This window comes from Scyliorhinus torazame, chromosome 16, assembly GCF_047496885.1.
Source record: "Scyliorhinus torazame isolate Kashiwa2021f chromosome 16, sScyTor2.1, whole genome shotgun sequence".
Taxonomy (NCBI): domain Eukaryota; kingdom Metazoa; phylum Chordata; class Chondrichthyes; order Carcharhiniformes; family Scyliorhinidae; genus Scyliorhinus; species Scyliorhinus torazame.
In genome coordinates this window covers 120200826-120227136 of record NC_092722.1, presented here as the reverse complement: position 1 = coordinate 120227136, position 26311 = coordinate 120200826, and the positions used below count along the sequence as shown (strand labels likewise).

Below are 26311 nucleotides of genomic sequence, written 5' to 3'. Positions count from 1 at the left end.
AACCTTAAGCAGGAGAATCCAGTTAAGAAGGTCGTGCAATGCTGGTCTGAGGCAACGGAAAAGCTCTGACGTGACTGTTTGGACAGTGGACCGGTCCATATTCAAGAACTCAGTGGTCAACCTAAATGAGTTTGCCACCACTGACACAGACTTCATCAGTAAGTGTGACGATGATCGCATGCCAAAGAAAGTAGTGTGTACGTTTGCCAACCAGAAACTATGGTTTAACCGGGAGATCCAAACCCTACTGAAGTCCAGCTCTGGGGCGTTCAAGACAAGCGACCCTGACCTATACAAGAAATCTAGGTACGACCTCCACAAAGCTATCAGGGACACCAAGAGACAACACCAGATTAAGTTAGAGTCACAGACTAACAAACTTCTTGGGGCTAATTTAGCTAAACAGCTGGCTTGTAATGCAGAACAAGGCAGCAGTGCAGGTTCAATTCCCGTACCGACCTCCCCGAACAGGTGCCAAAATGTGGCAACTTGGGGGCTTTTCTCAGTAACTTCATTGAAGCCTACTTGTGACGATAAGCAATTATTATTAACGAGACGGAATCTCGTCGTTTGTGGCAAGGCTTAAACAACATAACGGGCTATAAAGCAAAGCCAAGTAGAACCTCCTCAACAGCGCACCTGATGAACGCAATGCATTCTATGCTCATTTCGAGTAGGAAGCCAACAAACCTGTTATCAACTGAGCAAACAGCCTCAGACATACCCATTCCTATCGTCACAGTCTCAGAAGTCAGATCGGCCTTCTTGAAAGTGAACCCATGGAAAGCAACAGGTCCTGACAGAGACCCTGGTCGTGCACTCAGATCCTGAACGGACCAACTGGCGGGTCTGTTTGTAGACATCTTCAAACTCTCCCTACTCCATTCTGAGCTTCCCACCTGCTTCAAGAAGACCACTATCATGCCGGTTCCAAAGAAGAATTAGGTCACGTGCCTCAACGGCTACAATCCCGTGGCCTTGACACCGATCATTTATGAAGTGCTTCAAGAAGTTGGTCATGAGACACATCAACTCCATACTTCTCGAATGCCTTGATCCACTGCAATTCGCATACCGCCACAACCAGCCAACAGCAGATTCTATCTCTCTGGCCGGTCCCACATCCCTGGAGAATTCCAATAACAAGGATTCCTACATGAGACTCCTACTAATTGATTACAGCTCCATCTTCAACACCATAATCCCAGCCAAGCTCATATCCAAACTCCAAGACTTAGGACTTGACTCCTCCCTCTGCAACTGGATCCTCGACTTCCTGACCCATAGACAACAATCAGTAAGAATAAACGACGACACCTGCTCCACGATTGTCCTCAATACCGGGACCCTGCAAGGCTGTGTACTTAGCTCCCTATACACACATGACTGTGACAAAATTCGATTCCAACTCCATCTTCGACTACGTGGCAAAATTTGGCTCCAATTCCATCTACAAGTTTGCTGATTATGCGACCGTAGTGGATTGGATCTCAAAGAACGATGAGTCAGAATGCAGGAGGGAGATACAGAACCAAGTGGCATTGCGCAAAGACAACAATCTCTCCCTTAATGTCAGCAAAACTAAGGAGCTGGTCATCAACTTCAAGAAGCAAAGTGTTGTACACACCCCTGTCTGCATCAATGGTGTTGAGGTGGAGATGGTTGACAGCTTCAAATTTCTAGCTGTGCACATCACCAACAATCTGTCCTGGTCCAACCATGTCAGCACTATGACCAAGAAAGCACAACAGTGCCTATACAACCTCAGTAAACTAAGGAAATTAGACATGTCCACATTGACTCTTACCAATTTATACAGATGCACCATTGATAGCATCCTATCTGGCAGCATCACAGGTTGGTATGGTGACTGCTCACCCCAAGACCATAAGATAATACAGAGAGTCATGAACATAGCCTCATCATGTGAACCCGCTTTTCATCCATTGATTCTCTCCACATCTCCTGCTGTCTTCGTAAAGTGGGCAGCATAACCAAAGACACTTCCTTCCTCTTTTCTCTCTCTCATCTCTCTTCCCCCCCCGCGGGCTATTCTCTTTTCCAACCTCTTCCATCGGATCAAAGATACAAAAGTCTAAGAACACACACTAGCAGATTTAAATACAGTTTCTTCCCCACTGTTACCAGACTCCTGAATGACCCTCTTTGGACTGAACTGATCTCTCTACGCATCTTCTGTACTGTTGTAGCACCGTACGTCTGCTTCACCCGCTGTCTAAGTAGTTACATTGTGTATTTATCGTGTGTCCGAATGTTTTTTCATGTATAGAACAATCTGCCTGGACTGTACACAACAATGCATTTCACTGTACTTCGGTACATGTGACAATACATCTAAATCTAAATCCATTTTAATGTTTCAGCAACTGATACTTTAAATTATAGATATTATACGAACAGTTTCTTGTTACTTTTCACTGTCCTTCATTATTACAAGTCTCATAGCAAACAGTTCACTTTTGTTCTCCACTTCCACTTGTGCTTCCTTTTTACTTTCCTAATTGGGTAATTTCTAATCCCAGACCTGACTCTCACTAGATTTGCTCCTCTAGTTTCAGGTGGCAAACCTTCCAGTCTCTTTTAACTCCTCATGAACTTGGCCTTCAAACTGAGCATATACTCACCCACATTCTGTGTAGTGACAACTGAGTCAGCATTTTCTCCTTAAAGCCTGGCTAATTCTGTCATATCCTTGCCCTCTACCTTTCAGTTAGATGCAGATTACACAGTTTAAATTGCAACCCAGCTCAGTTGGCTGGACGACTGGTTCTGAGAAGTGGAGCAACACCAACAGCGCAGTTTCAATTCTCATACTGGCTAATGTTAGTCATGAAGGCCCCCACTTTCTCAACCTTGCCCCTCGCCTGAGGTGTGGTGACCCTCGGGTTAAATCACGACCACTAACCAGCTCTCAAAGGGGGAGAGCAACCTTTTATCCTCTGGGACTGTGGCGACTTTACATTTATTTCAAACCCCATGTATTGTGAACATTTATCTGGTTTTCATAATTTTGAGAAACTTTTAAAGCAATTCAGTAGTTTTAAATACCGACTAGGAAAAAAGGTTATGAAACTAAATATTTCAAGGCAATTTTGTGAACACTGTTTAACGCAGGAGCATGAGAGCAGGCCATTTGGGCCCTTGAACCAGTTCTGCTGTTAGCTTGTGGCTGATGTGTACCTCAACTTAAATTTATTCAAATTTCTCCCTGTCCCTTGACATCCTTACATAGCGCAAATCTGTCGATCTCCGCCCTAAAAAAAAAATCAATTAATTCAGCGTCCAAAGCATGTCAGGAGAGTTCTAGATTTCCACCATGCTTTGTCTGAACAAATGCTTCTGGAATTCACTTCCTCCCTTTTGCATCTCATTGAGATATTTCTGCAATGTGGTAGAGAATGAACATGGTGTAGTGCACTTAATTTAAAGTTATTTAGTAGTTACACTAACATATTAATCCCTTTTGAAGTGGCTCATACATATAATGCTTTGCTATTGAAGTTGAATATGTTTAATGCATGTTCTTTCTTTTGCTTGTGTGATTGTGTTCCAAACTGGGCAATTCATTGAGCGAAAGCTGCCTTATGTAGGAGACATATGCTGGTCATCAGTTCTATGTTTTGAATTAAGAAACAGTGCTGGAAAAACTTAGCAAATCTGAAAGCATCTGTGGAGAGCAACAAGAGTTAATATTTTGAGTCCTCTTCAGAACTGGGGAGGTAAGAGTTTTATGCTGTTTGAAAAAATGGAGCAGACAAGCAAAAAAACAAAGTACGGTCAGGGGTAGGTTAGAGGGATGGGTTGATTAAATGGCAAAAATGTCATGGAACCTCGGGCAAAGGGATTGGTAGTAGTATTAAAGAACCACAAAATTGTTCCAGAGTAGGTGTTAATTGCAGAATAACGGTCAGCACTGTCTGAAAACCAAATCACATTGTGTTAATAGCAGAACAAAGGTCAACACTGTCTGAAAGTAAAAACATGCTTTGAATTCATGGAAACTGATGGGGCGAATTTCAACCCCCTCGGAGTCAATTTTTCAATTTTATTTTCCGTCTCTCAAATAGATGGTGATGCTGTGGAGCCTCAGAAAATTAATTTGAGGAAAATATTTTTTTAAAGCTATGTTATGTTGCTTAGAAATTGTAGGACTGGGAGCAAAGAAACAGTGGGATAAGCAACAATAATTTATTAGTACCATCCCATACTGACCACATTTAAAATGTGCAGTAACTTGGATCAGCTACTGAGTGATAACTTTTTTCGATTTGCTTCAAATACAAGGTTTCCGGTTATGGCCTCTTAAGTGTTCCATTTGTTTTGGGTAGAAATAATTGCTCGCTCACTGGTTCACAACTTGCAGTCTTGTTGATAGCACTCTTATACCTTTGTGAATTACATAAATCTTCATTGTCGCAAACAACAGGATGCCTTGAATTGTTGCCTTAACTCCTGGATTGAAGGCACTTCCAATCAGTTAGCCAAACAATTAGCAGCATGCATGATATTTAATCACCTTTCACGAGGGTGAGCTCCTTCAGACCACCGGCAACCTGCTACATTGCTGTCAGTTTTTTGGAGGGGTGATTTTTTCGAGGATAAAATTAACCCCAGTGATCTGCAACATCTTGTCCAGCGTTGGACCTTTATGATACTTGAATTCCAAATTAATTTAACTTCAAACCTACTTTCACTGGAGATTGCCTGTGATTGTATGTGTGTGTGGGCCCCAGGGAATGTTGTAGATTTCTGAGGAGTCTGAGGAATAGGGGCAGTCGGCTGGAAGCGTAGAGTAAGCAAATAAACTTTCAATAAAAACACAATTGGTGGGGGATTTCTTACTTGAAAAAAATCGAAATAGCATCAAAGGCATAGAACGGTTACAGCACAGGAGGTGACCACTCCATTCAGCATGTCTTATTCATGCTGGCTTTCTTGCAAGAGCAATTCAGCTGGTCCCACACCCCCACGTTTCCTCCGTAGCTTTGCAATATTTATTTTCTTCAGATAACTATCCAATTATCTTTGGAAAGCCACAGTTGAATCTTCCAGCACCATGCTGTCAGGCTGTGCATTCCAGGTCCTAACTACTTGCCAAGTGTCACAGTTTTTCCTCATGTTGCTTCTGATTCTCTGTGTCCTCTGCTCCTTGCCTCCTTCCTCCAATGGAAACAGTTTCTGCCTATCCAATTTGTCCAGGCTTCCTCATGATTTTCAACTCCTCTATCAAATTTCTTCAACATTCTCTTAATAAGAACAACTCCTAACTTCTCCAATCTATTCCCCATAAGCAGTCCCTCATCCTTTGAACCATTCTCCTAAATCTTTTCTGCACTTGCTGCCTAATAAGGATGTAACTTCTTTACCTTAGTACTTGTGCCTTTAATGGCCAGAATCCTGTGCCTTATTAACCATTTTCTCAACCTACTCTGCCACCTTCAACGATTTGTGCATATATATCCCACCAGATCTCTCCGCTTCTGCATCCACTCTGGAACTGAACCCTTTATATTGCAGTTCATTCCTCTTACAAAACGGTATCACGTCCCGCTTATCTGCATTAAATTTAATCTGTCACTCGTCTCCCTCGCCCTCACTCCCGTTCCACCAGCCTATTTCCAAGTTTTGTTTCATCTGCAAAATTTGAAATTGTACCCAGCCCTGGAGAGTCCGGCAACATATTTCCGCCAGTCCGGAAAAAACTCATTTGCTACGTTTTCCTGTCATTCAGCCAACTTTGCATGCAAGCAGTCACTATTTCATTTATTCCATGAGCTTCAGCGTTGCTGACAAGTCCATTATGTGACATAAATGTCTTTGCAGGCCGGTTTTACACAAATCACCTGCATTACCCTCATCAATCTCTCCAAAAAGCTCAATTAAGTTAGTTAAACATGATCTGCCCTTAATTTGTGCTGGCATTCCTTAATTCATCCACATATGTCCAAATGACAGTTAGTATTTTCTGGGATTATTTTAAACGCGTTCCCATTGCTAAGGTTAAATTGATTGTAAATGACTGGAACACCAGCACTAATCCTTATGGAAACCTCACTAGTACAGCTTAGCAACCTGAAAATGACTCATTCATTCCTGCTTTGTTTTCTGTATTTTAACCAACCCTTTATCAATGTTGTTACTCTGTCAGTGTGAGCTACTATCTTGAGCAGCAACCTTTTTGGAAGGAATAACAGGAAGACAGAGTACTGGGCTAATGGTAAGATTCTTGGCAGTATGGATGAGCAGAGAGATTTCGGTGTCCATGTACATAGATCCCTGAAAGTTGCCACCCAGGTTAACTCAACTCATGGTTGAGTTTCTGAGCCATGAGGTCATGTTGCAGCTGTACAAAACTCTGGTGCGGCCGCATTTGGAGTATTGCGTGCAATTCTGGTCGCCGCATGATAGGAAGGATGTGGAAGCATTGGAAAGGGTGCAGAGGAGATTTACCAGAATGTTGCCTGGTATGGAGGGAAGATCTTATGAGGAAAGGCTGAGGGACTTGAGGCTGTTTTCGTTAGAGAGAAGAAGGTTAAGAGGTGACTTAATTGAGGCATACAAGATGATCAGAGGATTGGATAGGGTGGACAGTGAGAGCCTTTTTCCTCGGATGGTGATGTCTAGCACGAGGGGACATAGCTTTAAATTGAGGGGAGATAGATGTAAGACAGATGTCAGAGGTAGGTTCTTTACTCAGAGAGTAGTAAGGGTGTGGAATGCCCTGCCTGCAACAGTAGTGGACTCGCCAACACTAAGGGCATTCAAATGGTCATTGGATAGACATATATGGACGATAAGGGAATAGTGTAGATGGGCTTTAGAGTGGTTTCACAGGTCGGCGCAACATCGAGGGCCGAAGGGCCTGTACTGCGCTGTAATGTTCTATGTGGCACTTGTCAAATACCATACGAAAATCCAAATTTACTATATCTGCTGATTCCCTTTTAGCTACCGTGCTAGTTACATCCTCAAAAAACTAATCGATTTGTCAAATGTGATTTCTCTTTCAGAGAACCATTTTGGCTGTGTCAAATCATATGATCCTTTTAAGTGCCCAATTGTCATCGCCTTAATGGTTTCCAGCATTTCCCTGACTTCATACATTTCAGGCAGAAGGAGGCCATTCAGCACCAACCCTCAGAAATAGCAGCCTACCTATGCCCTATCCCCATAATCCCACCTAACCTGCACATTTAAAAAATAATCTTTATTGGTGTCACAAGTAGGTTTACATTAACACTGCAATGAAAACTGTGAAAATCTCCTAGTCACCACAGCCCGGTGTCTGTTTGGGTACACCGAGGGAGAATTCAGAATGTCCAATTCACCTAAGAAACATGTCTTTCGGACTTATGGAGGAAACCCAGAGGAACCCACGCAGACACTGGGAGAACCTGCAGCCTCCGCACAGATAGTGACTCAAGCCGGGAATCGAACCCGGGCCCATAGCACCGTGAAGCAACAGTGCTGACTACTGCTGTGCCAAAACTAAGGAGCAATTTAACATGGTCAATTCACCTAACTGCACATCTTTGATCTGATTGATCTCATGCTAACTGTCCTATAGCTCCCTGCTTCATTGAATAGTGTGCTATGTTTGCTGTTTTCCCATCAACTAGGACCATTCCGGAATCTCAAATTTAAAAGATCGCAACCAGTGGTGTATCCACCACTTTATTAGATATAGGTCCTCCAGTCCAGGGTATTTGTTGGCTTTGAGTCAATTTAATTTCTCCAATGCTTTTTCTTCACTGTCAATAGCTTCTTGATTTGTCATTAGTTTTGTTTTTTTTGGTCGTCTTTTGTGAGGACATACAATATTTGTCATAACTCCTGCTATTTCCTTATTTTCCATTATTATTTCTCCTGTCTTGATCTCAAAGGGACCCATGTTTGCTTTTGCTGCTCTCTTCAGACACTTGAATAGGGTTGATGTTGCAGTAATGGAAGTACACTTGGCATTTGAATTGCCCTGTTGCTGTGAGTTTGTGTATTTGGTGTCTGAGCTGAGCTTTCAACAGGAGGGAAAGAGAAGTTTTGAAATTTTCTTGAAACTATTAGTCATGTGAGACGATAAGATTTAGGAGCAAAATTAGGTCATTCGGCCCATTGAATCTGCTCCACCGTTCAATGAGATCATTGCTGATATATTCACCCAAGGCCAGAATTGAACCTGGGTCCCTGGAGTGGTTGGCACTGCTGTCTCAACTCCGCTTTCCTGCCATATCCCCATAACTCTTGATTCCCTAACTGATTAAACACGTGTCTATCTCAGCCTTGAACATACTTAACGACGCAGCCTCTACAGACCTCTGCGGTAAAGAATTCCACAGGTTCACTACCCCCTGAGAGAATAAATTCCTCCTCATCTGTCTTAAATGGACAACCCCTTACTCTGGGATTATGTCCTCTGGTGCTAGATTCTCCCATAAGAAGAAACATCCTCTCAACATCTACCCTGTCAAGCTTCCTGACAATTCTATATGCCTCAATATGGTTGCCTTGCATTCTTCTAAACTCCAGTAAGTACAGGCCAAACTACTGCCAGGGGACCAAAACTGTTCAAAGTACTCCAGATGTAGTTTAACTTGTATAGTTTTAGCAGGATGTCTCTATTTTTATACTCCATTCTCTTCGAAATAAAGGTCATCATTCCATTTGCCTTCCTAATTACCTGTTGAACTTGCATGCTAGTTTTGTGATTTATACACGAGGAACCCCAAATCCCTCTGCTTTCTGCAGTCTTTCTGTGTTTAAATAATATTCAGCTCCTTCATTCTTCCTACCAAACTGCATAACTTCACATTTCCCAACATTATGGGCGCGATTCTCCACTCCTGCGCCAGTTGGGAGAATCGCCTGGCGTGCCATTTTTCCCAGCGACGCCGGTCCGACGCCTTCCCGCGATTCACCCAAGCGGCGAGAAAGGCCCCATCGGGTTCCGCGCGGAGCAGGCCGGAGAATCGCCCGAGACACCCAAAATGGCGATTCTCCGCCACCCCTGCTATTCTCAGGCCCGGATGGGCCGAAGTCCCGACGCTGTGACCCCAGTTCATGCCGTCGCCGTTCACACCTGCTATTTAAAGTCGTCAGCCAGTCGTGCTGGCTGACGCTGAGCAGTGAGGAGGCGAGCGGACTGTTCCGCAGCTCCTGGAGACCGGGTCGGCTTCCCCGAGAAGGCTGCGGCCAGCGGGGGGGATGAGGGAGAGTGTGCAGGTGGGAGGGGGGATGAGGGAGAGTATGCAGGTGGGAGGGGGGATGAGGGAGAGTGTGCAGGTGGGAGGGGGGTGAGGGAGAGTGTGCAGGTGGGAGGGGGGTGAGGGAGAGTGTGCAGGTGGGAGGGGGGATGAGGGAGAGTGTGCAGGTGGGAGGGGGGGATGAGGGAGAGTGCAGGTAGGAGGGGCGATGAGGGAGAGTGCAGGTTGGGGGGGATGAGGGAGAGTGCAGGTGGGAGGGGGGATGAGGGAGAGTGTGAAGGTGTGAGGGGGGATGAGGGAGAGTGCAGGTGGGAGGGGGGATGAGGGAGAGTGCAGGTGGGGGGGGGATGAGGGAGTGCGCAGGTGGGAGGGGGGGATGAGTGAGAGTGTGCAGGTGGGAGGGGGGATGAGGGAGAGTGCGCAGGTGGGAGGGGGGGTGAGGGAGAGTGTGCAGGTGGGAGGGGGGTGAGGGAGAGTGTGCAGGTGGGAGGGGGGATGAGGGAGAGTGCAGGTAGGAGGGGCGATGAGGGAGAGTGCAGGTTGGGGGGGGGTGAGGGAGAGTGCAGGTGGGAGGGGGGATGAGGGAGAGTGTGCAGGTGTGAGGGGGGATGAGGGAGAGTGCAGGTGGGAGGGGGGATGAGGGAGAGTGCAGGTGGGAGGGGGGATGAGGGAGTGCGCAGGTGGGAGGGGGGGATGAGTGAGAGTGTGCAGGTGGGAGGGGGGATGAGGGAGAGTGCGCAGGTGGGAGGGGGGATGAGGGAGAGTGTGCAGGTGGGAGGGGGGATGAGGGAGAGTGTTTATGGTATCGTCCATCCGCGGATGCCACATGTCCGCCGCCCTGATATGGCAGGACGGTGACGAGGACACGGCCGCAGGTTGCCGTGTGGCTGATGGGCACAGGCGACTGGCACACTGGTGAGGAGTATGGTGTGAACTGACCGTTGGACGCAGACAGTGACCAGATGTTAGGCTGGGTGCGTATCTGCAGCGCGACCATCCCACCGGGGCACACAGGTATCCCATGCAACCCGGCTGGCGAGGTGTGGAAGAACCTCCGTGTAACATGTTGTTTCTCTGCCCCCCCCCCCACCCTCCTGCAGCACACCATGTATGCCAACAAGACAGCAATGTTACTGCTGTGGTTGGAGCCGCAGCTCTGGAGTTTGCCATCCGGCAGTGTAGAATCAGACGGCCCACAGTGGCTGCAGATGCAGCGGTTGCCGGTGCAGCAGAGGGGATGGCCTCGGAGTGGCCCGTCGTCGCCGCGCAGGCCGCAGGCGCTCAGGACCCGAATGTACAGGGGGATGCCGAGGGGAACATTGACCCCCTGACGGCGGGGAATGCAGAGGAAGTGCTTGGGGGGAGCAGGAGGAAGTGGAGGAGGAGGAGCAGGAGGATCCACTGATGGTGGTGCCAGGGCGCCACAGGCGTCCAGTAAGGCCGAGGGTGTACCATGACAATGTCGTTCGAGGCCCTAACGGACATCACATGCAGGAGGAGACTACGGTTCAGCAGGGAGACGATCGCACATATATGCCACCTCGTGGCGCACCTCGCACCACTTGGAACTGGTGGAGGACACGTGATGCCAGTCTCCGTCAAGATGACGGTGGCCCTAAACTTTTATGCGACCGGTTCCTTCCAGGCACTGAGCGGGGTCCTCTCCGGGATATCACCGGCATTGGTCCACAGGTGCATCAGGGCCGTGACCGACACCTTGTACGCCATCGCGGACAGGTACATAAAATTCCCCGAGGACCGAGCACAGCAGGAAGCACGGGCACGTGGATTCGCCAAGGTGGCCGGGATACCAATGGTCCAGGGTGTCATCGATGGTGTGCACGTCCCCATGCGCCCACCTGCAGAAACCAGGGAAATGTTCATGAACAGAAAGGGCGCGTACTCCATGAACATTCAGGTGGTGTGCGACCCCCACATGAAGATCATGCACGTGTGCGCAAAGTACCCCGGCAGTGTGCATGACGCCTACATTCTGGCACAGTCATTCATCCCCGCAATGTTCGATGGATGCGCCCCCCCCCCCCCCCCCCCCCTGGCTGAGGGGCTGGTTGCTGGCGACAAGGGCTATCCGTTGAGGTCATGGCTGATGACGCCAATACGGAGGCCTCAGACCAACGCGGAGAGCCTATACAACGAGGCCCATGCAGCAACCAGGGATGTGGTGGAGCGGTGCTTCGGACTGCTGAAGATGCGATTCAGATGCCTGGACCCATCCGGAGGGGCCCTGCAGTACCATCCCGATAGGGTCGGTCGCATGGTTGTGGTCTGCTGTGCAATGCACAACATAGCCATGCAGAGGGGAGATGACCTGTTGGAGGAGTCGGAGGGAGGACCCGACGGCACCGGAGCTAAAGCAAACGAGGGGGATGGGAAGAGGAGGATGCGGAGGAGGAGGCTGATGGCACGCATCAGGGTGGGGGGAGGGGCGCAGGACACATACACTGCCCGGGTGCTGGTTACGTCCAGGAGGCTGCACGACGCCACCGCCGTGGACAGCGGGCATGCGACGCATTGGTGGCTGCATGGTCCACGCACTGTGATTCGCTGAACACTGCCACTTGCACCGTCACTCCTGCACACGGGCACCACACAGCACCCCCCCCCCCCCCCCACCTCCGCACCGCGTTCACGGCACCAATTCCACATCACCTTACCATTGCGGCACTAAGGGATTGCACAACAGTGATGATTGGGTAAGCGGGTGTGAACAGTGCCATGTTGAATGATGACGGCGCACTCTGCGATGAGCTGTGTGCTCAGATTCGCCAGCCGAGGTCTGACTCATGGCTATAGCTGAACCATGCACTCCGGTGGTCACAGCCTTCCTGACGGATATTTCACCACATGCCCGTGTGGGGTGGCTGGCGTCGGTGTGCCGAGGACAACAGTGTCCGATTATGGGAGGCAGGGGGGAAAGGGTCAGCACATCCGTAACAGACCTTGAAGCGCTCGTATACCACTAAGCCAATCGGGCACCCTCACGAGCCCCCTGGCACTGGACATAGCACAGTCTTACAAGTCAAATTCAACAGTGAGTTTATTTGTGTGATTAACATAGGTGCCCTACCCCCTACAACTAAACTGTGCCCTGCACCCGTGCCTAACTTCTTTGCCTTACGGGCCCTACCACTACGTCTAGGTGTGTTCCCAGATGGTACAGCAGGAGTGGAGGCGGACTGCTGAGAATCACGCCCTTCGACATGGCTCCCCGTCGGCACGCGTTACCTGGGGCGGCCCGGCTTCCATGGGCCAGGCTGCTCGGCCGGCGTGCTGGATGGCGTTGTGCCACCCTGACCTGCCCACTGCCCACCAGATGCGCCAGGGACGGAACAGGGGGAGGCCGAGTGTACCGGGACGTCACTTGATGGAGCTACCGGGACAGGCCCCAGAACCACCTCCTCCCTCGGGGAGCCCAGTGGCCCCTGGGCCTCACTGTGGGACGGCGATGCGATCTGAGACATGCCCCGTCGCACCACCGACACCTGGCGCTGCCAGTCCTGGAGGCCTGCAGCGGGATCGACCGCGGTCCGAATGTTCGCCGAGACGGAGCCCAGGGAGTGCGACATTACTGGCAAGGACTGTGCAATCTCAACCTGTGAGTGCGCGACGCCATCCATCACGTACACCAGGCGGTCAATGCTCTCCGCGACTGACTGCTGGGACTGTGCCGTCGCTTGCTGGGACCGGGCCGTGGCATGGTGAGACTCAGCCAGGGCCCAGAGAGTGGCGGCAATGTCGTGTTGGCTCTGGCGCATGGCTACCTGTGAGAGGGCAGCCCTCTGCTGGGCCATGGATGACGCGTGCACGTTAAGCCCAACACCTTGCAAAACCTGACCCATGGCCGAAACCGTTTCACCCATTGCCTCCACCGCGGACGCCACCCGTGCGGTGTCGGCCTGGGTGGCTGCGATGAGCGGCACCACTCCCTGCTCCTGAACGCGGATGGACTCCTCCAACTGCGTGTGCAGGTCCTGGAAGATGACCCTCATCCCGTTATTCAGTCCCTGGGTGTCCACATGCATCGGTTGTCCGGATGGGTCAAGTTCATCCAGGAACCCGGGAACCGTCTGGGTGGCAGCTGTTTGCTGGGCCTGGGCTGCCCTCCGACCGTCCAGCCCCTCAGCTGCTCCAAACTCCACCTGCTGTACCGGGTTGGATGTGGGGTGCGCACCAGACCGTGACCCGGGAGCCTCATCACTTGTATGCCCAACTGAGGTGAGTGCCTCTGCGATGGTGGATGGTGTGGGAGACAGCAGTGCCGCAAGCTCGAGGTCATCGTCCGTTAGGAATTCTTGTCTGTTCTCCTCCCACTCATGGCCCGGCGCAAGCTGCATGCCGGCCATGTCGTGTTGACCTCCAGGTGAATCCACAGAGTGTGTGGCCGTGATGTGCGATTCTTCATGAATGTCCGCCCTGTGCCCCTCACTATTGTCTCTCTCGGTGGTGTGGCGTCCCGGTCCTGCGTCCCATACTGAGAGGATTGCCCTCCTGGCTGACCGACTGCCAACCTCTGGCGTGTGTCCCTGGGTGCGCTTGTCGTTGGCGATGTTCCGCTGTCTCTTGGCCGAGACGTCCCTGGACGTTCGGCGGCCGGGTGTATGGTGATGGTGGGTGCACAGTGTGACGGGGGGGGGGGGAGCAGGGGTGCAGTGGCATGAGTGTGAGGGGGGAGGGGATCGAGGCTGCAGTGGGCAATGTGTGAGGGAGACTATGATGGGTTGCGGGGGGGCAGGGGGTGAGGACATGCAGGGTTCTCTCACTTGCTTCTGCGCCTCCGAGCTGGCATGTCGCGACCTCCCGGGTAGCGGATCCCCCAGCGAGGTCCAGGGCCCTCTGCTCGTGGACATTTAGCGGGTCCAGCACAGGGGAACACCCTCCAGTTCTCAAACGCTCACGCTGGTTGTGAGCTGTCTTGTCCTGGGGTGGGGGGGGTTGGATAAAGCATTACAATTAGGCGGGTCTCATCAGGACGTGCAGGTATAAACTACATTTTTGCTGGTTCAGGAGATAGAACGCCATGGCATCGCTCCAGGGGGGGTCCCGGGGCTCATGTGGGTCGAGTAAATCGTTGGGCACCCTGACCCCTGGGGGCACCCTCATGGCACTTACCCTGGCAGCCCGAGTGAGGTCGTGCAGCTTCTTCCGACACTGCTCCCCGGTCCGGGGGGTCTGCCCCACAGCACTGACAGCGGTGTCAACCTCACGCCAACCGCGCCTCACCGCGCTGGATGGCTGGCGATGCCCACGTCTTGGGCAGAGGGTGTTCCTTCTGTGCTCCACCTCATCCAGCAGAGTGTCCAGGTCCGTGTCCCGGAACCTCGGTGTGGCTCGTCGGGGCTCAGCCATCTCTTCCTCTTTCTTCTCCTCCGGGTCCTCTGTGTGCGGATCGTGCCATTTACGACGCAGCGCCGCGTCATTCGGGCGTCGCGTGGTGACAACGCAGCTTTCGCAACACGCCGCCGCCACCCCCCCCCCCGAGTTCTCGCGGCCCGATCCTAGCCCATTTTCGGGCCCTGAATCGGTCGGGATCGGGGCCGTTTCGCGCCGTCGTGAACCCCAACGGCGTTCACGACGGCGTGGGCACTTAGTCGCGGGAGCGGAGAGTCACGCCCTATATTCCATCTGTCAAGTTTTTGCTCACTCACCAACCTATTTATATTCCTCTGTACGCTCTCTGTGGCATCCTCGCCACTTGCCTCCCCATCTATTTTTATGTCATCCGCAATTTTGGCAATAGTGCATTCACTTTCCTCGTCCAAGTCATTAATATATATTTTAAATAATTGTGGCACTCCACTAATTACAGGTTGCCATCCTGAAAGTGTCCCTCTTATCCCAACTTTGTTCTTTAAGGCCGTGCTGAGGGTTTTGGCCAAGGTTAGTATCATGACCGGTACAGGCTTGGAAGGCCGAAGGGCCTGTTCCTGTGCTGTATTGTTTTTCTCTCTCTTCTATCAGTTAGCCAATCCTCTATCCATGCTGATATACTACCATAGGCTCTTATCTTATTCAGTTGACTTTTATGTGGTACTTTTCAAACCTTAGAGATTCCACTTAATATGCTGAGTTTGAATGTTTTAATTCTTGAGTGATGGGGAAGAAGCAAATTCAATTCCGAGGATTCTTCCTTAAAGAAAGCAAAAAATGTTTTGAAATATTAATTCCTTTTGAAGCCTGAAAAATTAGAATAGACAAAAGAAATTGGCCAGTAACTATATATGAATGATCCATAAATTATAATCTGAGGGATTAGCTGTTAACATTTTATTTGTAGTTTTCATCGGCTATCTCTACATTTGTTCTTTTCTATTTCTTTGTTGCAGTAAATGGTTGATGCAGAATATTTCATACGGTAAAATAACATTGTAGATTGGGGTGCTTTGAATAAGTCAGAGTGAAACACGCTGGCTAAGCAGCTGTCATCTACGTGTCTGTCTCTGCGTCCTTCTAGTTTTAGCCGCCTAGTGAATATTGTACTTGGAGACATTCTACTTGAATTTGACTTACAGCTGTAGTTACAATCACTGGCTGCAATCAAGTTTTATTATTGCTACGACAGGTTACATTTTTTTGCTTTTGAGTTTGCAGTAGAGGGAATTAATTAACTCAGTGAGAATTCGACCTCATTAACAAGGAAATACTACTTTATATTTGATTCATTTACCAGCACACTACCGTGGGAAAGACACGCCCATGTTAACCAGATGAGGATGTAATAGCAGTTCTTTCTGTTATGCATTTGCTCATTCCATCTGAGAACGTAATGGACTGAGGAGAGTGACTCCTCAGCAGGGAAGAAAATTCAGGCTAAATGTGAACTTGATTTCATGTCGGTTGAGTTGCTGTATTCCCAGAGGTGCACAAGTTCTATTGTCGAGCACCAATGAAATGGATTTCTGCTGGTTCACCTGGAACGCCTGACGACCCTCGTGCAGAAAGATTTTTATGAACTGCAAGTGGATTTAGAATCATAGAAATTTGCAGCACAGAAGGAGGCCTTCCGATTCTCTGCTGGCTGAGAAACTATACCCAGCCTAATCCCATTTTCCAGTTCTTGGTCCGTAACCTTATAGGTTTTGGCACTTAGTGCATGTCAATATATTTACTTGTGGATTAAAATATAAAAGAGATTAATTCAGCATTGAATGAATAATCCTGCCTCTCCTATTTACCCCCCCCCACCCCCAACCACTCTCTTAGATGCTTAAATGCACATTGTTTAGTGCTCACATCCCTGTCATAAATGGTACATAGTATATATTTACCATTCTTGCTCACTGGAGGGTTGTTTCAGTTGGCATTGCAAAGATCATGCATTGTATTTCCAGCCCTACAGTTTGGTTTGTTTCACAATAGAATTGTATTACTTACCAATCCAGACACTAGTGGATATGGCAAGAATTCTCCATTTGATCCTTGCTCTTCCCCTGCCACTCTTGGGATTTTCTGTTGTAAATCATGGACAAAAATTGATCTACCTATATATAATGTGGCTGTGTTGTAATTGTACGGAAATGTGCCATCTGCGTTTTTCAATGATTTCTATCGCAAGGGTTTAATCACTGGGTTCTAACATTGCGATGGACAGTGGTGAGAGAGGTCAGTTTAATTTTAAAGAAGGGTGAACTTGTATTTATGTAGTGGCTTTCATGCAGTTGTTGTCAATGAAGATGTCAGCTGATATTTGTGCACAGCAAGGCCCCACAAACATCATTAAGATTATCTGCTTTTGCCAGTGTTCGGCAGGATACCTGGAAAACTCCCCTGTCCTTGCTTACATAATGTGCTGGATTGTTTGTATCAGGCTTGTCCACCCTTTTCACGTGGACGATAACATTACAATTTTTTCTCCCTCAAGTAGGCAATGAGAGAATTTCAAGATGAGGTTTGGCACAACATTAAACATGATTTAAAACGAAAGCAATAGAATTATGTTCGAATAAGAGTGATTAGTTTGACCATTAAAAAGTACCAAGCAGCAGAGTTAACCAATCCAACCTTTTTTTTGCTTAAGAAGCAGAGCTCAAGAGCGACAGACTGGGCCCCAAGTCCTGGAGACCAGGGCCGAAGGAGTTGGATTTAACTAACACTCATGTGGCACATTAGGTGGAAAGCAGAGGTCAGAAGTGGGTTGCTTTTCAGCCTGGGTTTTCCCCCTCTCCTGATCTGCTTTGTGGATAGGTTTTTGGGAAGGAGGTGGAGGAGGGTAGGGTGTATATGTGTCCAGCTCACTCCCAATCTCTGGATTCTGTTGCATGACCGCCCACCCCATCAGCAGCAGATGTGGGAGAGAAATTACCTGTGATTGGAGGAGCAGCCCCATGCAGAACACGCACTAACAGGTTCATCCGTAGTTTGAACACTGGCTCTAAACCGGATACAGAGGCTTTGGAGGGGCTGAGTTGTGGCCTGTAGGTTTGGACAAGTCTGATTTCAATCCGCCTTAGCAGGCAGACAGGGCATTAGCATATTTACAAAGATGGTAGTGTTAACCGTGCAGCACTCCCTCAGCACTGAACTGAAGTATCAGCCTTGGATATGTGCTCAAAGAATCCTGAGCCAAGTGGGCAAGTGCCACTGGCCATAGTTTAGAGGGTAAGATCAGGGATGCTATGCTCCCTTTAACAATAAAATCCTGACCCACCAAAGTTGTGCACAGAATTAACAGCAGTTGGGGGAAAAAAGGGTATTCTGTCCGTTATACAGTAGTGGCAGTCTTATGAAATAAACCAGTTACAATTTGGATTAGATTTGGATTTGATTTATTTTCACGTGTACTGAGGTACAGTGAAAAGTATTGCTGTGCAGCCCAGACAGATTGTTCCATATATGAAAAAACATAGGACATACAATAAATACACAATGTAAATACATAGACACCGATATCAGGTGAAGCATACAGCGTGTAGCAATGCTCAGTAGAGAAGATGTGTGTAGAGATCAGTTCAATCCATAAGAGGGCCATTCAGGGGTTTGGTAGGGGTGGGGAAGAAGCTTTGTTGAACCTGTTAGTGCGTGTTCTTAGACTTTTGTATCTGCCCGCTGGAAGTGGTGCTGATGATGCCCATTGCTATGAAGTTGTTCAGTTTTTAGAGCAGTGATACAAACATAAGCAATAAGGAACACCATAATTCCTAACATTGGGAAGACATCCATGAGCATTATAAAAATGTGAATGAAATGCACACCTGCAGGGAAAATATTAAGCATAATGGAGTGGAGAAATGGGGTTAAGGGAGTTATTTAAAAAAAGAGTCTGTTGCAGGTTTTTGAATGTGGGGAGGATGATTTCAAGAGGCAGAAGATTAAGTAGCTGAAGAGCGGCCACCAGTCAGTGTGTGAAGAGGATGGGGAACAATGGGTAAACCGTTATCCAAGGAGTAAGTGTGCAAGTGGAACCAAGGCCGAAGAAAGTTGTCAAATTGGGGCAAGTTCATGGAGGTACTTCAAAGTTAATGTCAAAGTTTTGAAATTGATCTGCAGGTTCCACATGAAGCTAGCATAGTAGAGTGTGAGACTTTAAATGGGTGCTATTGATATTGGCAGTGACTTTGAGGTTGTAATCGCACTCTTGCCTCCGAATCTGTAGGTTATTAATACAGTCCCAATCCAGAAATGTAAGCTGACACTTGGTGCTGTTGAAATGTTGCATTGTTGGGAGGTGCTGTTCTATGGGTGAGGTGCAGAAAGGTGGACGGAAGATCAAATAGCACTAATCGCAAAAGAGCGATAATTTTACCAATGTACATCCCTCCACCAAGATCAGGACAGATTAGTCATTCACCTTGTTGCTGTTTGAGATCATATGTGCAAATTGGTTGCCAATTTTTTTCTAAAGTCCAACAGTGATTACCCTTCCAAAGTATTTCAGTAGCCTTGAAGTGCTTTGGGATATCTTGATTAGATGAGAGGCATTACATAGATGCAAGTTCATCACCCTTTGAGCCGCAGTTCATGCAGATGGAAATTGGGAGGCCAGCTGGAACACATGAAAGAAATCGGGCTTTCTGTAGTAAGTGTGTTGTTTAGAATGTTGGTGACCATGGGGGAGATTTGAGGCTGACATGGGAAATGTTTCAATAGTGGGAAAGGTGGTTTTGATAAAGAAGCTGGTAAAGGCTAAGGAAGTCAACTCAAAATTGCATAGTTATGGCTAGGTTTTGCAGCACCAGGCTTGACCAGTAGTGTTGAAAGCCGTGGAGCTACAAGGATCAACAGCAAATCAAAATAATGGGCTTCAGTTTTACCTACATTGAGGTCTGCTCAATGGTCTGTTGTTTCGCAACCAGTCTTGGGATCAAGTGGTGATGAAGGAAGGTAACGTTGTGTGTCTTCAGCATACACGCGGAACTTGAGTAAACATTTTGACACAGTGAATGGTTCGGGTCTGGAATGCTCTGCCTGGAAGTGTGGTGGAGGCTGCTTCAATCAAGGCATTCAAGAGGGCATTAGATGATTGTTTCTGTGCATGGGTACAGGGAAACGGCAGGGGGATGGCACTAAGTCATAATGCTCGTTTGGAGAGTTGGTGCAGACATGGAGGGCTAAATGGCTGCCTCCTGCACCGTAATAATTCTGTGATTGTATCTCTTTGAATATTTGGAAATTGATCACCTTGGATGACATCAACTTAGCAGCTATTGAGTCTGCTGAAAAGCAAGATCAACAGAATAGCCACATCATTTTCAGCCAGCGAAAATATTTTAAAACATGATAATCTTTAGTAATGTCACAAGTAGGCTTACATTAACACTGCAATGAAGCACTATGAAAAACCCCTAATCTCCACACTCCGGCGCCTGTTCGGGTACACACGGGGAGAATTCACAATGTCCAATTCACCTAACAAGCACTCTTTCGGGACTTGTGGAAGGAAACCGGAGGACCCGGAGGAAACCCACGCAGACACCACATGTATTTGAAAGATTATATAATCACTGTTGTCAGTTGAATCCTAGAGGTGATAAGATATGATTAAATGAGATTGCATGCAAGAAGAAATTAGCACGCATCCATTATAACAATCATTATAACAGGGGTGAGTCATGCTGAGGCCCTAGATTTCATTTGAGTTTGTACTTTGAGTGGCTGGCAAGGCTGTGCTTATTGCCAGCCCCCTGTTTCCCCGAGAAGGAATTGTTGACCACCTTGTGTTTGTTTTCACAATTATACAGCTTATTGGGCAATTTTAGAGGATATAAAGAGTGAATCACACAACCCAGATCAGGTTTCCTTCCCTGCAGGACATTCAGCAGCACCCATGGTAATTTTTCTTATTCTGGAGCTAGTTTACAAATTGCCCAATTTATGGGAGTCGAGGTTTTAGTAATGGGATTTAACTCTATTCTTAGAGTTGTTTGTTAAAGCAGAAAACTGCATCCTTCCCTTATTCCAGCACCATGCAAATGAGAATACTGTGAAGACCAATTTTTTCACATTCTGTTCTACAAAGTGAAATGGATCAAATGTTGGAACTTAGAACATACAGTGCAGAAGGAGGCCATTCAGCCCATTGAGTCTGCACCGACCCACTTAAGCCCTCACTTCCACCCTATCCCCGTAACCCAATAACCCCTCCTAACCTTTTTGGTCACTAAGAGTAATTTATCATGGCCAATCCACTTAACCTGCACGTCTTTGGACTGTGGGAGGAAACCAGAGCACCCGGAGGAAACCCACGCAGACACGTGGAGAACATACAGACTCCGCACAGACAGTGACCCAGCGGGGAATTGAACCTGGGAACCTGGCGCTGTGAAGCCATAGTGCTATCCACTTCTGCTACCGTGCTGTCCCAATTAGGATAGCAGCTTTAATCAAAAAGAAAAATGGTCCTTTTAAAATCTAGTGGTCAAGAATGTTACGGAGATATGACCAGGCTCGTCAATTAATTTCTCTTCCAATTGGGGTGAGCTATTGCCTCCTCCTTTCAAAAGCTAAATTTATCTCTCAGTGGCTGTGCAAATTTACTTTTCCACTCCCAAGTATATTTTAGGACAGGATTATTGTCTTGCAGTAAATTGTCATTTTGTGAAGGGCATATGTTACATACTTCATATGAATATCTAAATGCTGAATATTTATTAAATATATGCTGAACACAAAGTTGAAATTTTCCTTTAAAAGGTGTGTTTCAGAAATCAGACCTATTCTTGGTGATGTTACATTACTTGCACTGATTTTCCAAACATTTGATCCAATGCATTTCTTCCTTTTCACCAAATTTTATTATTTGTTTCTTGGTCCCAGTCCCAGAAACATTATCATTCAAAATCAGAGCCACATAAATATAAAAATTGGATTGATTTGAAAAATTTGGATGCTTCAAGTCACAGTACATCTGAAAAGCATGTGAAAGCTGTTTTAAAAAAAAATACATTGGCACATTGTCTTTTTAACCCTGTCCTGTGTTGCAGTCTGCAAATCAAACAAAAATCCAGTAAAGCTAATGTCACTCATTCTGAGACTAGCAACTGAAGAGAGTTGTGATCACGCACTGCAAGGTAACTGCCTTTTGAGATGGTTTCTGAGGCTTACTAGAGCGCATCTGGTCACATGCTGAGCCAACAACCTGTTTATACAGATAAACAAAGTGGAGAACCTACTGCTGGGGAAGGAACCAGACAGCGTGGTGTCATATTTGCAGCCGTTAACTTCAGAATGATCGTACACGAGTCCTGGACCATTAAAGGTCTTGCCGTACCAGAGAATACCCCCTTTGAACACTCTCAACTGTGTCTTTCATTGGAGCAAAGTTGCTGTGGACAGCTCAGTAAAAAATAGTTTGTTGTGGTTCACGGCAGTCTTTTGCAAGAACCAAGTAACTTCACATTTTCCATGTTTTAACGTTTGATTAGCCCGAGTAATTTTATTTCAGTTTGATTTAAGACATTGTTTTTCTTTTTCATTTTGCAGCTGTTTGGAGATGTGGAAGCACAGTTTAGGAGAATTATGAAGATGATAGCTGGAGGTGGGCTGTCAATCACAGGGGCGCACACCATGTGTGGAGACTACCTGTACAGTGGCCACACTGTTATGCTAACACTCACCTACTTATTTATCAAAGAGTGTAAGTTTCTGCCGTTTTAAAAATTTATGTTGAACATTTTTCTTTTAAAATTTTGAACGTATTTGTGCTTCTTTCATGGTGTAGTTCACTGATCCTTCATGCCTACTTGGGTGGGGGGGAGGTACTGAATGGTCACAGACCGTAGATTCAAGTGCTTCTGACACATGTTTGCTTTAAACAGATTTAGATCCCACGTTTGCTGGAATAAGGGAGCTTGTATACCCTGCATTCACTGGCAATAGGAAGCATTTCTTGATATTGCAGTTTTTCAGTGCAAGCTTTCTCTAAATATGTGTAACAGTACAAGGTCATAGGTCTCTGTAGAATGTAAATAGGTTTAAACTGATAAAGATTTGGCTACTCGCTAGTTTTTTTGCACATTGAACATGTTAAATGCATCCCAAAGTGGAATTGGCTGTCCACGGAACAGACTACCCACACATTTCACAAATCGTTGGCGTATTAATGCTACAAGATCTGCAATGTACTTTAAATCTTAATTTGGGGGGAAAATGTATCCTATTGCATCCAATGTTCTGTTTACTGTTATTTATCCTCCTTGTGGTCTTAATGAACCTTGCAGTTTGATGTCAGATATGTTGAACTTGAAAGTGATCTAATAGTGTAGATTAGGTACCAAATGGTTCTACATTCAGACCTCACCATTTAAATTCATATAGATTGCATAAGAAGTTTATAATTTGAGTAGAAATTAGCTTGGGGAACCTCATCATTGTGTCTAATGTTCTGCCATGTTGATTTTTTTGTCATTCCTAACATTCCTAATGTTGAAGAAGCAGGTATGCTGCAGAACAACTTGAACAAGCTAGGGGAGTGGGCAAAGAAGTGGCAGATGGAACACAATGTGGAAAAATGCACAGTTATGCACTTTGGCAGAAAGAATAGAGGCATAGACTACTTTCTAAATGGGGAAAAGGCTTTGGAAATCCGAAGCACAAAGGGACTTGGGAGTTGTAATTCAGGATTCTCTTAAGGTTACAAACATCAGCCATGACCGATTGACAGAGCAGACTCAATGGGCTGAATGGCCTAATTCTGCCCCTGTATCTTATGGTATTGTATAAGGAACCACAACCATGCTCCTATTTTTATTTATGGATCCGTTTATATGTTCTTTTCAAACATTTCCATCAATGGTTGTTTCCTCACTCCAAAAATAATTTTGTGACTGTAGCTTTAAAAAAAACAGTTGAAATCTTTTGCTTTCATTGAAATGGTATTTTAGTAATAGCGTGGACAGTTTATTTTTTAATCGGTCAACTCCCATGTCATTTTGAAAGCAGAACTCTGAACACTTGTATTGCGTGAGTATCCATGGAGTCTCGCAACACAGTAATATGTAGATTGATTTGTGATATTGAAAATGAAACCCAGTGATATCCTCTGCTGTGCTCTGTTTTTAAACCATTAATATTCTCCAAGCAAGTTTTCATTAACTCCGGTCACTGTCTACTGGTGGGATGGAGTCCCATGCCGGAGCACGTGTTTCCCGGCGACGAGGGGTGCAGTCACCGGGAAACCTTGTTGACATGGGGTCGGTAAATCCCACTGGCGGGCTGCCTCTGCCACCGAAAAACACATGGCGGGTTTGTCGGTAAATCCCACCCTTCATTTTGACAATGGGGTTCCATTTTGAGATCCTGGTTCAACTGTTCAACTTAGGCAAACTTTAATAATTTTTTATTTATTTAGCGAAAATACATGTATGAGAATCTACCCGTTCAGTGAAGAAATTATTTTAAACTATTCAACAAACTGGTATAATATAAATGTGCACTAATGTAAAAGAACCCAGCCTTAATCCTGATCTGTGTGAAAATGGGTCATTCAGAACAGGCAGCATTGAGAGCTTTTATAGTTAGTCTCGACTGACGTTAGAGAGGAGAATAAAACAGCCAGAGTCTCTTAACTGTGACCATTCTTGGATGGAACATGTGTGGATGTTGGACTTGGTGGATGGTGTTTGATTTGGCCGACCTGGCTGTACAACTATGATCAAGGATATTCAACGTTTGTTGCCTAGGAATCCATAGACCGAGTGGTCTCAGACCAAGGGATCAGAGTGACAACTGTGCCTCATTTTGCACACTATTTTCTCTCCTCCCCCTCCCCCATTCTGCTTTTTTTTGTTGCTCTCATTCTGTTGTTCTTCCTCTTAATTATTGTGACTCTCTTGTTGGGCTCTCGTTCTTCCTTTTCTCTAGCTGTTGACCAAACTTTTTCTCCTTACTCTCTTGCCGCCTTTCTTCCATTCCTTGTCTTGAACCAGTTGCCTTTTTTCTCTGAAGTGCATTGTTGTCCAGGTGCTTGTTGTCACAAGCATGAGAAAAGGGAAAGGTTTCACGGTGATGGGAGATGACCGGTTGTCAAATAGAAATTATATATTGTAGACTTTCAATGCCTTGGGATATTTTGCTTGTCATTTTTAAAATGGGGAAACCAGAGTAGCAAATATTTTCATTTTTCGACCTTTTTAGGTCCAATGTCTCATGAATGCACAATTAAGTACATTTTGAAGTACACTGACTGCGCAGCAAGTGTAGTCACCATTCTGCAACTGCAAAATACTTCCAACAATGCGATACAAGGCCAGCTGGTCTGCTTTTTGGTATTGATTAGAAAAGGTGTTGGCATTATGGGATTTTTCGAAAGGGCAGCAACACCTCAAACAATGTAGTAGTCACTACGTTACCTGCCTAGATTGAGTTAAAATCCTGATTTAGTGTTTAAGCAGGAGTGAGTGTACCACAATGAACTAAGCCCAGCTTGATGCAAATGATGAACAGGCGAGCCTTGGGATACGTGAGAAGGGACTCCGCTGCATAGGCAAATTGTCAAACGAATGCTCTTCCCCAGAGAGCAGTGACGACTGGATCATTGAATATGTTCAAGACCGAGTTAGGTAGATTTTTGATTGACAAGGGAGTCTTGAGGATTAAGGGATCAGGCAGGCAATGGAGTTCAGGCCACAATCAGATAAGCCATCATCTCCTTGCTGGGCATAGCATGCACAAAGGGCCAAATGGCCCACTCCTATTTCTTATGGTCAAATGGATCATAGTGATTTGGTTGGTATTGATAGAAATGGGACCGCATGAGAGCCAAACTGTGGAAATAGACTACAGACACACAATGGAGAAAAACCCGAGTTGGCATTAGTGTTGAATGTCGTAGAGGGGTCAAGATTGTAAAGTGGTACAGGGATCTACAATGTAGTTACTTAGGGTGTCTTTCGCAACCTTAACTAGATCACTTATGGGTGCATTAGAAACCAGATTGAACTGATTTATTACAAATCCACTGGGGAGTAAATTTGAGAAAAATCTTCTGTAATTAAGTTTGTAATGGAAAAATTGATTTTGGAAAGAGGGGAATTGTAATAAATACTGGATATTAACCATTGGAAGAAAGAAAACACTGACAGTTTTTTGGAAAGAGATATACAAAGTTGCGTCATAGGAGGATAGGATAAATCTTATATCTCAAAATATCTGTTTAGTCCTGTATTCATAAGATATACAAAATTGTCAGTCATGTGATAGTGGTTCAGTCAATTTGTAATACACTGGTCAAAGAATAGCTGTATTTGGTGTGAGACACTGATAATTATTGCAAGTTAGCACTCTGGGTTTCAAACTTCCTGTGAGTAACACCACCAGTGACTAATCCCACTGCAGATTTTCAAAATGATTATATTTACAAAAATCAGCTTCAAAATATGGTGTGATGGTAGAAGCACTGTCATGCGAGTGAAATGTTAGAAGATATTGGTGGTACCTGATGAATTATTTCAGTATAAATAGTTACCTTGTGAATTGACATTTTTCATGTAATATTCTTCAAGACCTGAATTTTCAGTGTTGCTGCGCAGTGTGTCTTTAACCCGTACGCGGTGGACAAATGACTGCAAGCCGGCTTTGTTTAATCAAATGTTACAGTTAGTCAATCACACCATCGAATGCAAGTTATTTTACAGAGTACT

The 26311-nt window shown here is 46.4% G+C and overlaps 1 protein-coding gene across 3 annotated transcripts in view; it reads left to right on the top strand.

The window, feature by feature from the left end:
- The window catches only part of sgms1b (sphingomyelin synthase 1b), a 145375-nt gene that overhangs the window by 111063 nt on the left and 8001 nt on the right, over window positions 1-26311 (top strand). For all 3 annotated transcript variants that reach the window (XM_072478946.1, XM_072478945.1, XM_072478947.1), the window contains one exon: window positions 22155-22308. In XM_072478946.1, coding sequence (XP_072335047.1) covers window positions 22155-22308 — 154 coding nt within the window. The remainder of the gene's footprint in view (window positions 1-22154; window positions 22309-26311) is intronic.